The 15,273-nt window shown below is 42.7% G+C and overlaps 1 protein-coding gene across 18 annotated transcripts in view; it reads left to right on the forward strand.

Moving 5' to 3' along the window:
- The window catches only part of LOC109854966 (disks large 1 tumor suppressor protein), a 425,866-nt gene that overhangs the window by 252,759 nt on the left and 157,834 nt on the right, over positions 1-15,273 (forward strand). For 15 of the 18 annotated variants that reach the window (XM_020428635.1, XM_020428637.1, XM_020428634.1 and 12 more), the window contains 2 exons: positions 2,878-2,982; positions 10,088-10,255. In XM_020428635.1, the coding sequence (XP_020284224.1) occupies positions 2,878-2,982; positions 10,088-10,255 (273 nt within the window). Of the gene's footprint in view, positions 1-2,877; positions 2,983-9,592; positions 9,806-10,087; positions 10,256-15,273 lie in introns of those variants that run through there. The other 3 variants (XM_020428638.1, XM_020428654.1, XM_020428651.1) reach the window with 2 other exon arrangements.

Consider the following 15,273-nt stretch of genomic DNA (forward strand, 5'->3'; position numbering starts at 1 on the left):
AGCGACGCGCATGGTCTATCAGCAAGTCAAACGCCACACCTTACGGAAAATCCGTATCGGACATCTGGCGAATATCGCGCGTGCGTGACGACGAGAGTAAAATAACTTCGAGAATAAATACGCTCGCGCGTTGTTATCACGCGTCGTAAATACTGAAAAAAAACGAAAATAAAACAATCATTCGTCGAGCCGATCGTCGTTTTGTTTCGTCGCGACCGGCGTTGGTTTTCGTATCTGCAGCGCGATTTTTTCTGGCTTTAAAATGACGTATTAAATGCGACACATGGCGAATATCGCGCGCGCGAGAGAGCGCGAGCCCGGGATTTACTACCTCGAGGTAAATACACACGCGCGCACAGGCCTTTGGGAATATCCGGACTATCGCGTATCATAGCCGGCCAAGCACAGTTGGCTTTTAACGCAACAGCAACAGTTTCCGGAAACACACCGGGCAGCGGCGATAATGATCGACGGTATCAGTGTAGATTTTCATCAAATCGGCCGAAGCGCGTGATACTATTCAGTTGAGGGGGAGGCTTCAGTCGTTTAGCCTCTGGAACGGGCGCGCTCACCGCCGCAGGATTATTCTCTATTATCGGTGCGGTGCATATTGACGACGTCGTAAAATTGGAAGAGAAAGAGAGAGAGAGAGAGAGAGAAACTGCATATATCCTACTGGCTATATAATCGCGAACGCTCGCGGTCCATTATCATTTAACTGAACATTATAATTCACTCACGGAGTCGCGAATAGCTGGCGAACACGCGTCAGAGCTAATTCCAATGAGTCCTTCCGCACGAATTCCGATTGTGGGAACGTAGCGCGGCGAAAGTTTCGCGCGACATCTCAGCTGTGATGAGCGCCCGCACAGAGACAGAGTCCGGCTATTTCCCGTTGTACCCGCTCGCCGGCAACAAATTACATAATCCGGCGGTACAGTAGATTCGAGGATATAATGGTTCCGTAACAAATTCAAATAGACAAAAAATTGTTATTACAACGAAAATGCGCAAGAGCGTTGTTATATAAGCTCGAAAACCAATTATGTTAGGAAAACTAATTTCGCGCGCTGCAAATTTTGGTTGTTCGTTAAAAAACGTGATGTGCTTTTTTTATTTCTCTCCCCCCGGCGGGATGACAAAGAAGAAGAGAAAGTGTGTGTGTTTGTGTTTGCGCATAATCCTCTAATTAAAAATTTATTCCCGCGCGAGAAAAAGAGAAAACGTTATAAAGACGAGATATAAAAAAGCACGCGGGTTTACTCGCGAGTAAAGAGAATCATCTTAAGCGTTGTGTTTTTCTTTAAAATATTGAAAGATACACATACGACCGCGACGGAGGTTTATGTATGCAGCATTTGATGCATCCGAGGAGAGTGGTAGATACTTAGATTGCCGGAATCGCACGGACGCGCGCAATGGCGAAATACTATATTCTCGCGCGGCAAAGTAAAACCGCTCCGCATCGGGGAATATTTGCCATGACGTACGAGAATGCACACCCGCGTGAGAGCATAAAATATTAGCGCGCGTTACTTTACCTTTCAATTTTATTCGATACGTTTCATAGTTTCTTTTTTTTTTTTTTGCGAATACAAAAATACATCCGACAGTTTTATTCCGCGAGGCGCTTTTGTACGCGACACGTATTGATGCCAGAAATAACAGTACGTGTAACGTTACCGAGGTCGAGGTGTGTTCGCCACGTTCTCAGTAACATCGTGCTCTTTTCTCGTCGCGAGAGATCAAGCGCGCGATCAACGAAGCTTAAGACCCGGAGATTTTTCAATCCTGTTTCTCGCGCTCCCGTCCGCAACGTCAAACTTGATCGCCCGAAGTTTCCGGTCGCTCGTTTTCCCGCTTTTACTCGGTAATTACTTTCTTTTGCATCGTTGTAATTAGCTAATTAGCAATCCACTTAATTATTGCTCGAAAATGGCATTGAACGTAAGAGTGGCGGAGTACGCTATTAAAAATTCTCCGAGAACGCGGATGCATTTCTAAATGTCGGGAGTTTTCTTGGTTCCGCTTTTCTCCCTTTATTCGTCGGTGTAATAATTGTAAGTACCTCGCGTGCTACATTTTAAAGCTGAGCGCGGACGTTTGTTATCCTCGCTGGCCGCTGTAAATAAAAAATGCGACTCACAGTGAGCGTTGGGTCGTCGTCGCTACGTGTACCCGGAAAAAAAACGACGAAAGAGGAAGGAACAAACGAATTCTGGGGACGATAGTCCGGAAGGGATGCATATTTAATAAAGGCGAGTCACGTTGTAGATAAAGCGACGCTGGATGTTAAACGCACCTGCGCGCATCGAAAGTTCGCCATGAATAATTCCATCCGGCTCGTTTAACACGCTGCTACCGGCGACGTCAGTCAGTTTCCCCGGGCCACGTAATTGACCTTGCATCCCGCGACTTTATTTTCCTCCCCTCCGTTGTCTTGCCGCACGTTGCTTTCCGTACGTACACTTCGCCCGCGTGATCGATCCGCGAGAGAGGGAGAGAAGGTTGGGCGAAAGGAAACCTGATACCCCAGATATCAAGTGTTTGCTCTTCGAGCACGGGCTGCATCAAAGCCGCGCTATCACCCGGATATTCGGCGCGATTCAACCCCGTCGGGAAAGTGTAATCCGTTGATAAAATATAAAATAAATCGACCGGGATACCGAAGAAAGATAAAGTTTATTTTTTAAGTTCTTCACTTTGATGTTGCAAGTTGTCGAACGCCAATTGCGCGTTACACTGTTTCGCATTTTTTGTTCTCTTTTTCAAAAAATGAAAGAGGAACCTTTGATAGCCGAGAAATATTCGGCGCGTGCTCTATCTCGTCTATGTGGGACACAGCGATATGTTTTTCAGATAATGTGATCGTTTCAGGATGGTCCAGCCTCCGCCTTGCCGTTGACCCAGACTCTGTCGAACATTTATGGCCGCAGATCGGCCACTCCTGATGTTCCGGGCGTCGATGTAGACGAGAATCAGGTTCGTAAATGTGCGATTATGTGAAATTGCGAATTATTAAATTATTACGTTTGCTTTTTCGCGATTGAAGTACCGTCGGTGCAAACTCACTGCTCGCTTCGCTAAACTTTTCCGAACCGCTTCGCACAAAACTAAACATCATAACATACACCGCAAATATTTGTTTTTAAATCTAATACCGACGGTTGTTTAAATTGATAAGGCTATTTGGAATTAATTCCAGTCTCATGGAAATTCATATATATATATATGTATGCATATGAAAAATTGATTAATTGATTCCACCCACGCTCTCGGTAATAGTGATTGTTCGTGGAATTATGCGATGGTAAGCCCGTTCTCTGCAACTTGAACAGAGAGGAGATCCCTGGCTTACCAACTCGCTCATTTGAAAGATATTCGTGGTGGAGGCACTACTGTTCAGAACTCGTTCGCTCTCTGCTGCGGTTGCAAGCCATTTCAGGATCTTGTCGATATAACACAGTTTCCAAGAAAATTCAAAAGTCTTTTTCAACTTAGACCCATCAGAAGATTAATTACATGTTTACCAAATCGATTTTGTAAGTCAGAGATATTTTATCTTTTGATCTTCGATCTTCACCCAGTTATTTGCACAGCTGTGACTAATTTTAGACTCGTGAGCTTCTTCAGTGAAAATCATATCTCTAATGTGAATTTTAGACAAACTCTAATATTCATCTTAGAAATCAATGTGAGTTTATATGCTGAATGTACGTGCAAATATATTAAATATATATAAGTCTGAAATATATTAAATAATATGTTTATATACTATTTGTCCATATTTTTATATATTTACTAAATATAAATATATAAAATAATAAATAATATATTACTTATATATTAAATACACGTAAATAATAAGATAAATACATGTAAATATACACATAATTTTATTTATATAGTTATTATATTTATGTATTTAATATATTTATGTATGTAAATATTATTTTCAAACGTGTGTAAATTAATGAAATTAAATTCAATTCAATTCGAAAATTCACTTAAAATATTTGGTTTGCATTTCATACGTATAAAATACTCAATTTACTTTTGTTAAATATTGTATACGTTTTAATGAATTTTTGAAGTAAATTTAATTCAAATTTGTATCAGTTTACACGTTGAAAAAATATATTTGAACGTACATCCGTAGAGATTCGTATTGACCTCTAATTTAAATTGTACACGAACTTTAATATTTGGAACTCTATCTTTTTGCTGTAAGATAAGAGCATCTGCCGCGAGTCTCTAATCGTACGGAAGAGAAACGTGAGAGACATGGCGACTGTTTCTTTTCTATCTACTTCGCACGACGAGCAACGTAATATATTATTGATTCCTCCCTTAAAAAAAAGCGCGTACGTTCTCTCTCTCTACTGGGTGTTGTCTCTTAAATTTTTAAATGTGAGACATAGGCGCGAGGCGCGAGTGAAAATATGAAACCCCGGGCGTTGTTGTGCGACTGTAATACAAAATTGCCGGGAGTTTTATTTTTGTCACGCGATCCGTGTAAATTCGCGCTCATTTACATCGATTTGGTTGTATATACGCGACGTGCCGCGTCGGAAAAATCGACGGATATGACGTATGCCGAATTTTTATTGCCACTTAAAACTCTACTCTACCGTGTCGTAGTTCCTGTCGTACTTGTCCGTTCGAGTATCGTGAGCCGGGGCGAGTGAAACGAGCGATTTTCGACATGGGAATAAAAGCGTCGATTTAATGTACATATCTATCTATCCGTGCCATTGCGCGCGCGGAAATCGGAATGAATATGCGCAGTGCATACATACGTAAATCTCGATGAATACTCGATGGATTGCGTTTTCACTGGTGTCATCAGCAGTTTTCAAACTGGCACCGGGGTTCATTTTACAGGCATCTTTTTCATCGGAAACGAGCTCCGGTCGGCGCATCAAATGATACTTTTGTCGATTTATTATCGACAGGAAATAGAGATATTAAAATTTTGCACATGTATGTGCGCGCGTGTGTGTAGCTACTGATTGTCTGTGCGATAAAAAAAGAAGCGACTTTCCAGATTTTCCTAAAGACTCCTCTGCCGGCTAATTAAGACTAACTACCGCAATTTCCGTCTTTCCGCGACTCTCTCGTCGCTCTTTGTTACGTTTCGCGTGCCCGCAATTACATTAATACGAGTCGCGAGGCGCTTGCGAGTGGCGCTTTTTCGAGTCGAGCTCCAGGACGACGTTGAAAGTTTAACGTGAAAAGAGCATCCGTCTGCTTATCCGAAAATGGGTGAGGGGTTTATCTCGCGGGGGTTAACTATAAACGCAGAAATTAATTCGCTTTACGTCAACGGCAGACTGTAATTTTCCGCCATCCTGCTCTCCTCGTCTTTTCGCTCATCCCCTCGTTACACACCGCGCAAGATCTCGCCGCCGCCGCCGCCGTCGTCGCTTTATTCTTCGCCTCATCGTTCTCGGAACACGATCCGCGCCACGGTTCTCGATTATCTCCTCACGTTCTTCTTTCCTTCCTATCGAGCCTCGAGGTTTTCCGAAGCGCCCGGCCATTGTGATCCCGACATTGTGCGCGTAATGGACATCCGATTTCGCAAAATGAAACGGCCAACGTAGGAGGAAGAGAAGGGATTGTTCCCGTGAAAAGATCCGCTGCCGATATAGACGGTTGCTGTGCGCGACGGTTAATTAATTCGCGCGAATATTTCGCGCATTGTCGCGCGCAACTCCGCCGCGAGAGCGCGGCATCCGGACGCGACAAGTTAAATGATAAATCGAACAAAGCTCTTGTACACGCTTTCATAATTTGTCGTCTGCGCGCGGTTGCCTATCGCGTCCGCGGTGAATCCACACGGTTGCTGAAACGGTCATTGTTACCGTTCTCGCCGCAACATACCAACGGTCACGACGTTCCAATTTATGAGCCACTGAAAATCAAACGCGCCCGTCATTATTGATGCCGTTTTGCGGGCCGCGTGTTTGCCCGAACTGCTTGTTCGCCCAAAGGCGATTACATTTATAACGTATTCCGTTTGATTTGAGAGTGATTTAATTAGGTAATTCGAGAACGGCGCGTATCGATTGTTTTGAGTTTATTTAATCCATCTATGGCGATCGAAATATTGATGCCACGCATTTGTGTCGCGCGAGGAGAAATGTGTCCATTAACGAAATTTTATTATTGATGATTTGAACCACTTAACCAATCTCTGATTGGCGTCAAGCTCCGCGTTTTTAATTAACTGCGTTAAAAATATATACTGATTTGCATGCGATGCTGTAATTCCAAAATTGAAAAAACAGATTGAAACTGTCATTCTTACGCGAGCTGTTTCATACAGAGTGTCTGAAATATTTTCACTCAGTCAAAGATAGATTGGGTCAAACTGAACAGAAAAGTCATTTACTATTTTGCAATATTTATTGTGTTATTAATTAATTAATTAATATGAGCGCGGATTTTGCAGGCGTGTATGATTTGTAGCTATGAAAATCAGCTGATCGCAAGAAGCTGCGTCACACGCCACTCACTTGTTTGTTCCGTCTCTTGCTGTTAGGAGATTGCATGCAGTAAGCAATTTTCTTTTACAACTGAAAATTTACACGCAGAATCTGCCTACTAAATTGGATATTTTGATATACGAAATACAAACCAAGCATCCTCTGTGAATTTTCGAATTAATTCAAATTCCCATGTGTATTAATTTACACGCTTAAGGGAAGTAACTAAATATACATATAATTACACGTGTACATTCGGTATATTGGCTCGTACTGATCTTACTATTTAGTTGTATACAAATTTTCACGAGTTTTTAAATTGTTGTAATATACTTTTCATACTCCAACTTTGTCCAAATTTTTCAGACACTCTGTATGTAGCTCATTTAATTTGTCAAATTTGGGTATATCTCTCTATTAGGTTACTCTTCGCCGAATTGTTACAACGTTCAACATGAGCTGCTGTGCGTTATTGTCGATCCAAATTGAGTTTGAGGGATCGATCTCTTCCGCCGCGTAAGTTAATTAAGAGAGAGTTTAATCAGGTCGACATACACACATGTAAATTTGCGAAACGTAATTTCTCCGGGCTTCGCTCTCGGACATTATGATATTGCTGTTGTCTGAGAATTACACTCGACACAACAACATGACCAACGCGATGTGACACTTGAGCGCGGGGAAGGGTGACAATTGCGCGGGTTAATAGCCGCGAAATAAACGACGCGACTCATTGAATTTATAATCAACGCTCTTTGACGGTGATTAATCACCTTAGACCTTAATTTTGAAGAATTTCCTCGAGAAAAAAAAGAAATTATCTCCGTGAAGGGTCCTTGAAAGCGACGGCCAATCGCGAAGACGCTTTAGCAGCGGAATTAGACGGGGCGACCGCCTTCCTCAAAGCCTTCCTCGCGCCTATTCATACTCGTGTCGAGCGGCATTTACAACAGTATCGACGCCGACGTCCTCCACGTCGAGGCAAAAAACTGATGCGCGGTCGTGATCACAGGTGCAATTAAGGAAAGTGTGTAATTATACAAAGTGTATCTGACGAAAGATCATAAGAGTAACGCGCCGATCGTGAGGTGTTTGAAGTTTGTGAAATTAGAAAAATCTTTTATACGTGTTACGTAAAGAAATACGACGATTTTTGCAAATTGTAAATTAAAATGACGATTTTAACGTTTCTGCGCTTGTGTTTACATTAATTTTATCGGAATGATTTTCGCTCAGAAGGAGCTCTCGGTCTTTTCGCGGCGCTAAAAACGAAAAAAGAGAAAATCTATTAATTGACGCGGTCGCGAATATCCGGCCGCGCGATCGCGAAAGCAATTATGTTTTTCTTGGAAGGGGATATATCGCGCGGAATGACGCGGCGAGAGAAACGAGGGATCGAAGCGATGAAAAATTTCCCCCGGAAATGTCGTGAAAAAGGAAATAAAAAAATCGAGTTCGTAACTTCCGGTTGAGCGAACTCGGGCGATATCTGTCACTTTGAAAGTTTCGCTCATTTTTCTCTGAACGTTTCGAACGCTCGGAGAAAGAGAGAGAGAGAGATCGCGCATAAAGCGCACGTTGTTCGCAAAAAGCCGCGAAATTGAGAAACGATAACACGATAAATTAAGGTGATTTAATCCGAGACGATGTATATCGAGATATCGCGATGTGTGTTCGTTTCGGGAAGGGAAGAAAGGGAATATTGATGGACGTTGTTCGCCGAAGCACAAAGTCCGAACTTCTCGTTCTTGTTTCTCTCGCGAGCGGTTTCTCCATAAACAATACTCCGCAGTGTGTTTGGTATTCTTAGGTGGCTCGCGTAAGCGCTTGATCACACTCTCTCTCGAAAATTTTCCTCCAACCGTGCGCGCGTGTTGTGTGAATTACGCCCGGAGCGAGCACGCGGTGGCCGCCTAAACATTTATCTATTTTTGCGCGACTGTCGGTGCTGCGAATACGTTCGATAAAAAACACGAAAAATATGCTGCGCGCGAAATGCGGAGTTACATTAAATTTAAAATATTTTTAAATAACAGGAGTTTAAAATTGAAGCGCGAAATAAAAGATAACACGGTCTGAATAACAAATGTGACGCAGTGAATATACGGGTGAAAATTCTAGATATATCTTTTTTTTAAACATCTAAATTACTTAACTACAGCGTTATTGTTTGCCGCGAAGGGAGCGCGTAAACATTCACTCGCTCTTGTGACACACGTTCCGATTTATATTGATATGCAATGATTAAAACAAAACAAGAAAAAAACAACAAGGTTTCGCTATACCGTTTGAAAATCGTTTATTAAGAGCGCGCTAATGAACCGAATTAACGCAATTAACGCGCTTCACTGGATAGCACTTTGAGCGTTATTTTCGCAGTCCGCGTCGATTCTCGGCATTAATGCGCATTCGATTGCAACATCATTGTCAGCAGCTTTGTTCGCGTTCGCACAATGCACTCGACAATAATGGCCGACGCAACTATATATCGGGAGAAGTAAAGCGCGCGCAGGGAGGAAACACAAGAGAGGAGAATATAAAGACAGTCCGATACTTATGACACGCTTTCAGAACACGAGAAGCGAGAGAAAAGGAGGATTTGATTCGTGACATATATCCCCGACGTTCTCTTCGCCATTGGTATCGATCTCCAACGATGACGGGCACGCCCGCGTACTCGATTGAAAGCACTCGCTCGAGCAGCTCCAACAAAAACGGCAGCAGCTTAAACGAATCGCGAAAATTCACCCCGAAAACCGCATAAAAGTTTGAAGCGTTTATTGTAAACGCTCTCACCTCACACACGAGAGCGAGAGGACTAAAGTTAAAAAAAAAAACTAATAATAAAATTAGAGGTTTAAAAATTACAAGAGTTTCTCGGAATAGAATTAAACTTATCATATTGTTATACATACGTGCAAAAAAAGTGCGCGGTACGAAACAATTAATTTGTTATATTTTTTTTACGCTTTCGTTGCTTCACCTCACGGGTATTTTTCCCGTGAAGTTTGCCGCGTTCGTGGCAAATCGAGTGGATTTTTGACGGACGGCCGCGCATTGTGAAAAACATATAGGTATATATTCTCGAAATATCACGCGCCAACTGTTTTTGCACGATGATAGACTGGGTGTCGATAGTACGTCACTCAAGGCGTCGATTCAGTGATTACATGTTCGCCGTGCCGGCTAAAATACGAAAACGTCGAAGAGCGCGGCATCAACGATCGAAACTAGGTTTGTCGAACAATTGTAGTAACGCGATCTCGTGCGACCACGAGATGGGCAGAGACGCTTGCGGATGCTGTTGGAGTCACGTAAGTGATCCTCTGTGCGAGCAAATGTCCGTAAGATACGGGATCAGATCGTAAATAACAACGTCAACGTGATAAAGCTAACCTTTTGCGTTGGATCTAGAGCTGATTCGTTTATCGAGATAGTTAATTGATGCGATAGTTAAATCTTCCGCGGCTTCTGTGTTTATTATCTTCTATACAATGAAGGGAAAAAGCTAGCGGATTTTTGCTTTTGTGTAACTTCTCGGTTTATGCGGGACAAGATTAAGGCGAAATCCTATTTCTCTGGTTTTCTTGTTCCAGAAAACAAGATACGATAACACGGGGGTAGAAGAACAATTGCCGCCGCCGCCGTCGCCACCCCAGCTGAAAGAAGCGGCTCAACTGGATGGAGTTCCTCGACCAAACTCCGTCGACCGTATTCTTCATTCAGACGGTGTTCAACACATCGGTCACGACACGGTTAACAAGGTAAGTAAATTAAAAAAATATAAAACATGTAAAAAGATCGACAGTTAAAAGAAGTGAAACTTGTCGCAATTAAAAAATCGGCATGTATCTTTGTTTCAAGTTTTCTTAAAAGAGAAGTAAAAATTATTAAACATATAAAAGCTGCTTCTTTTAATTTGATATTAAAATTTAGCACGTAGGGTTAAAAGAGCGATATTATATTTCTTGTAAGCTGAGAGAAGACTGACAATGAGAGTGGGGCCTATAAGCCAGGCCTATAAGAAAATGTGTAATCGCTTTTTTGCTCTGCAAGCCAGCGCAATGTCCATAGCTGGCTGTTCGATTTTTTCCAAGTCGACACTTGGACTTGTGCATATAGCACGGAATAGAACCATGTCCACGTTTGAACTTAACGTACGTACTGACAAATCGTTCGTGGACATCGCTACGTAATTGTATCAACCATGAACATTGCGCTGGCAATTTAGCATTTTTACAGAGCGGTTACACATTCTCTTATTGGCCGCTCTCACAATCAGTCTTCTCTCTGCTTGTAAGTGAATGTTTCGGAGCATGTGTGCGCGAGAGCTTGAAATGCTCGCCATCTACGGTTTTATCCTTGAAGATACTCAGCTCTTATCACGAAATCGATAGACGCGGCTCTTCTATGGTTGGTAACGGCAGTCGGAAAAGAGACTTCGCATTACCGACTGCTATGCAATTTACAGAACATCGATGATTTGCACGTTCGGTATCCTCAATCCGCAATATCTACTCTAGCACATTCCAATATTTCGCGTATCAACAGAATTAAATTATTATCAAAAAATCCAAACCTATTAAAAAGTTATCGAAAGTAAACTGCAAACAAAAGACTACTTTCTTCTAGGAAAAAATAAAAAGTCCGAGAATGTGGTTTTTTAAACATTTTAGGGTGTTTTCATTTTTTATGTACATCTAAATCTTTCCATCTAGTTATATCGTAGTAATTTTAATTTTTAAATATCAAAAATATATTGTGGAATGTGTGATATATTTTTACGTACACTCGAGCTACCCCGAAATAGCTTGTCGCACCCTCCGCGAGAGGGCAGAGCCGAGAGACGAGAGTAGGGTTGCTTCGGGATTCCCCGAGAAGCCGCGCGATATCACCACGGTCTGTCACGTGGTAAGATCGCGGTCTGCATTATCGCGGCTCCCGTCGACTGGCCGCAACACGTGGACAAAACAGTTCGGCCGCGACTTTGCAGCTCGTCGGCCTCGAGAGAGCTGGACATAGGGATCGGGGCGGTAGTGGCTGCGGTTCCGATGGTGGTGCGGTGCGCGTCACGGTGCGTTTTACATCTGTTTCGGAATTGAAACCTCGGATGCATGGCAGTACGGAGGTACGGGTAGAAACCACCCTGTAAAAGAGGGTGTTTCCCCGCGTTGATTCCGACCAGTCTCTCGGACACTCGGCCGCGAAAAACCGCGAAAGGCGGTTATTGATCACGCCTCAGAGTTGCAATTTTTCGCGCTTGCCGCTCGATAACGCGACCGATATCACACACGACAGAAGCGGAAAGGACTCGCGGCGCTATTCGGATCGGTCGATAATCAGCGCCTGGTGAAGTGCATCGTCCGAATCGTCGTGCGCGCATATTAATTGCCGCCGAGGGGGTGACCGGTTGCTGAGAGAGAGAGAAAGAGCCAGCGCCCCAGACTTGCCGCCAGCGATCGCACGCAGCAATTACAATGATAGCCTCGCTCGTGTAAATAATTTCGGGAATTAGGTTAATTAATTCGATACGCGCGCGCTTGCGAGTACGTCATCGCGTCACCATCGCTCGACTAGATAATTATGCGGTTTTAATTACGAATAGATTAAAACATAATGCACTTGCGTTACATTAACGCTCGTATTGTTTTCTCTTCGAATTTTTGTTTTGCAAAAGTCTGCATACGTCCGTAAGTGCAAATATATTTCATGAAATATTTGTGCGAAGGATAATTTTACGTTACACACGTCTTTGCAAGTTATTACATGCACAGGAAGACTCGGATGAATGCGAGTTGCCGGGCACGTTAATAATTCGCAAAGGTATTTATCGATCGGCGAAACGTGTTCTGCTATTATAACTCGAACAAATTCAAAAAGTAAGGAAGAACATTTTCCGCGATCACACACACACAGCGTCGCGAGTGCTCGTTAAAGAGCAAGTTTCAGCTACTTGAGGCGACGGGAACACCGATTATACGAAGGTAACTACAAACTCGTCGCGCGCGCCGAAAAAAAAAGAAAAGAGAAAGATCGTCGTCGTTTCAACGTTATACATAATTTATGTCGCGCAATAAATTATCCCCGTCATCCGGTCTCGTACGGATTCGCTACGCTACTACGGCGCGATAATATTGTCTCGTTTTCCCGCAAAACGAGACGGTAACATGCAAATGTATTTTCCGCGACTTTTTCCTTTCGCTGTGTGTCTTTCCGGCGCGTCTTCTCTCGAAATTTTCGTCATCGCGATTTATATCGGTGAAATATGTCGAAGAAATACATTTGTCACAATTTCTTTCTTCTTTAAGAAAGCATTTCGTCGTTGCGACATTGTCAACTCTCGAGGTTGTTTTAAAGCAACCTCTTTTTCGGACAAAAACGTGACGAGAAACGACTTACACGTGCAAAACCATTCGATTATAAAACTATTTGACTTTCATAAATCTTTATTTACCAAATTAAATGCACGAAAACTATTCGAGACACGAATCGATTGTCGAATATGTTTTTATTTCGTGCACAAAAACGGCGATATATCTCTTCGAAAAAAAAAACACGGATTCCGAGTTTTTCGCTTCCATTACGCAAAATCGCGGAAAAAAATGGCCCTGATATAACGAGAAACGGACGGATTGATGTGGGAGGGATTAAGATAGATAATGGTCACAGGAACACAGTTGAATGCGTTCCGCTTGCGTCTTCTTCTCCGTGTGCGCGCGATCTCGCCGGATATTCGTCCTCCGTGTGACCCAGAACGACCTAGATACTACCTCCGGCGTTGCCCCTTTTCGTGGCGCGCGCTTCTCGGTCAGCGAAATGTTCGACGATAAAACTCGCTTTCCTCGGGGGCGCGAGACCTGATTCTTAAATCGGAGAAAAGAGACTGGCGCGGAAGAATTCTCAATGCGACCAAGATAGCGGAAAACGGGCATTGAAAACAACTATTGTCGCTGTAACGCAGCTCAAAAACTTTCTTGTAAAATGTCGCGAGATAGCGTGTCTAAATATACTCCGGGGGAGAGAAAAATTTGATTAGATCTAATCTTAATTTCTTTACATCGCGCACTTCATGTAAAAAAAAAAAAAAGATTATCGGGTTTAAAAGTAGTTTTTACGCGACTGTGTTGTGCAATCGCGAGAGCGGTCATTAATGTGTACGCGATGCATGTCATCCGTGCACAAGTTACTGGAATTACAGTGCAACGAACTTATTGCATGCATCATATCGGCCTTCGCTTGGCACTAAAGCACGGCGCGACTCTCAAAACACGTCCCGATTTACGTGTAGATGTCGTAAAAAACCGACTTAAATAATTGTTCGACAATCGCAGCTTTTATCCCGCGCGCGAGAGCGGCTGCAATTTCCGCGCGCGTTCCGTTTTCGTGCGTGTATGCAAAAAAAGTTGTGCAATTTGATCGGCGATTTTGCCTTGACATTTTTGCTTCGTTCTGCGCTCCGGACTAAAAATGTTTATCGCGATTTTTTGCGACAGTGTAAACGATCGCGATCGTTTAATTAGCATAAAACGATGCAATCGAAATTTCGCGGCGCGAAAAATCGTGAGACTCGGATAAACACCGCACGTAGCTGAACATTGCACGAGGTAATTGTAAATTTCGAATCAACCCACGGTCATCTGCGACGCGTGATTCGAGCGAATAAAAGGCACGACAAAATTAAATCGCGATTCGCGTCCGCGCGCTCATGCCCGCTACTATACGTGCGCGTTTAATCTGCTTTTATCGCGTCGCGCGTTACAATCGACTTAACGTGCCGTGTGTTGTTACGTTCTAGCTCGTAATCTAATCGCGATTAGCCCCTCGCAACGCGTGCAACTGCGCAGATTGACTCGGACGAGTCGATTTTTAGTGCAATATCGCGTTTCCCGGGTTTGTCCTTTGCCAGGATTTTAGTGGCAATTTAAATGCTGTCGCGGTCAGACACCGCGTACGACAAAAATCGAACGAAGAACATGAAATATGCGAGTTACGAAAGAATCTACGGTGTATGCACAGTCGCCAAAAAATGAGTTGCCGTAGATCGCGAACGGGAGAGCGTAATTTTCTTTGAATATATTTAACGGAGCGTTCTCGTGATACAAGCGAATCAATCGTGGGACAAAAGGGAAGCGGGAAGAGGGCGGGAAGTAGCCGCGAATACACGCGTGCCTCGTGTATGGAAAACGAAGACGGGGAAAGCAATGCTGCTCGATAACACGTACACGAAAGCGAGGGAACTGCGCGCTCCTTGCGACTTCGTGACTCACGAATGACTCTGGCGTGACTCGTTTCCGACTACCTCGTGCTGTTCTTTCTCTCGCTTTTCTCAATTATTCTCGCTTCTTCGTGGAAATAGCGTGTAATTAAAACATCGTTTATCAACGACAAACAATTGTTTTTTTATTATAAATTTTATACAAAGAGTATATTTATTTTTACAACTTAAATTAGAGGTCAATACGAGCCTATGTGCTGGATGCAAGTATATATTTTAACCCTAATGTAAACACGTCCGAGCGATTTCTGAAAATGAGCAAATCTTGTTAATTGTTTAGTGGAAGAAATTTTAAAAAATAACAAATATATCATTTTGGCCAAAATGTTTTTTTTGCAATAGGGTTTTTAAATTTCATATAAGGGGGAATAAATTCGATATTTTATATGAAATACAAATCGAGCATTTTTAATGAATTTTTGAAGTGAATTTAATTTGAATTTTTACGTGAAAATTCGAATAAATATATTTGCAATAAAAAATATATTTACGTTTTAAAACATATTT

This window comes from Pseudomyrmex gracilis, unplaced genomic scaffold, assembly GCF_002006095.1.
Source record: "Pseudomyrmex gracilis isolate BER0280 unplaced genomic scaffold, ASM200609v1 scaffold_76, whole genome shotgun sequence".
In the NCBI taxonomy this organism is placed as follows: Eukaryota; Metazoa; Arthropoda; class Insecta; order Hymenoptera; family Formicidae; genus Pseudomyrmex; species Pseudomyrmex gracilis.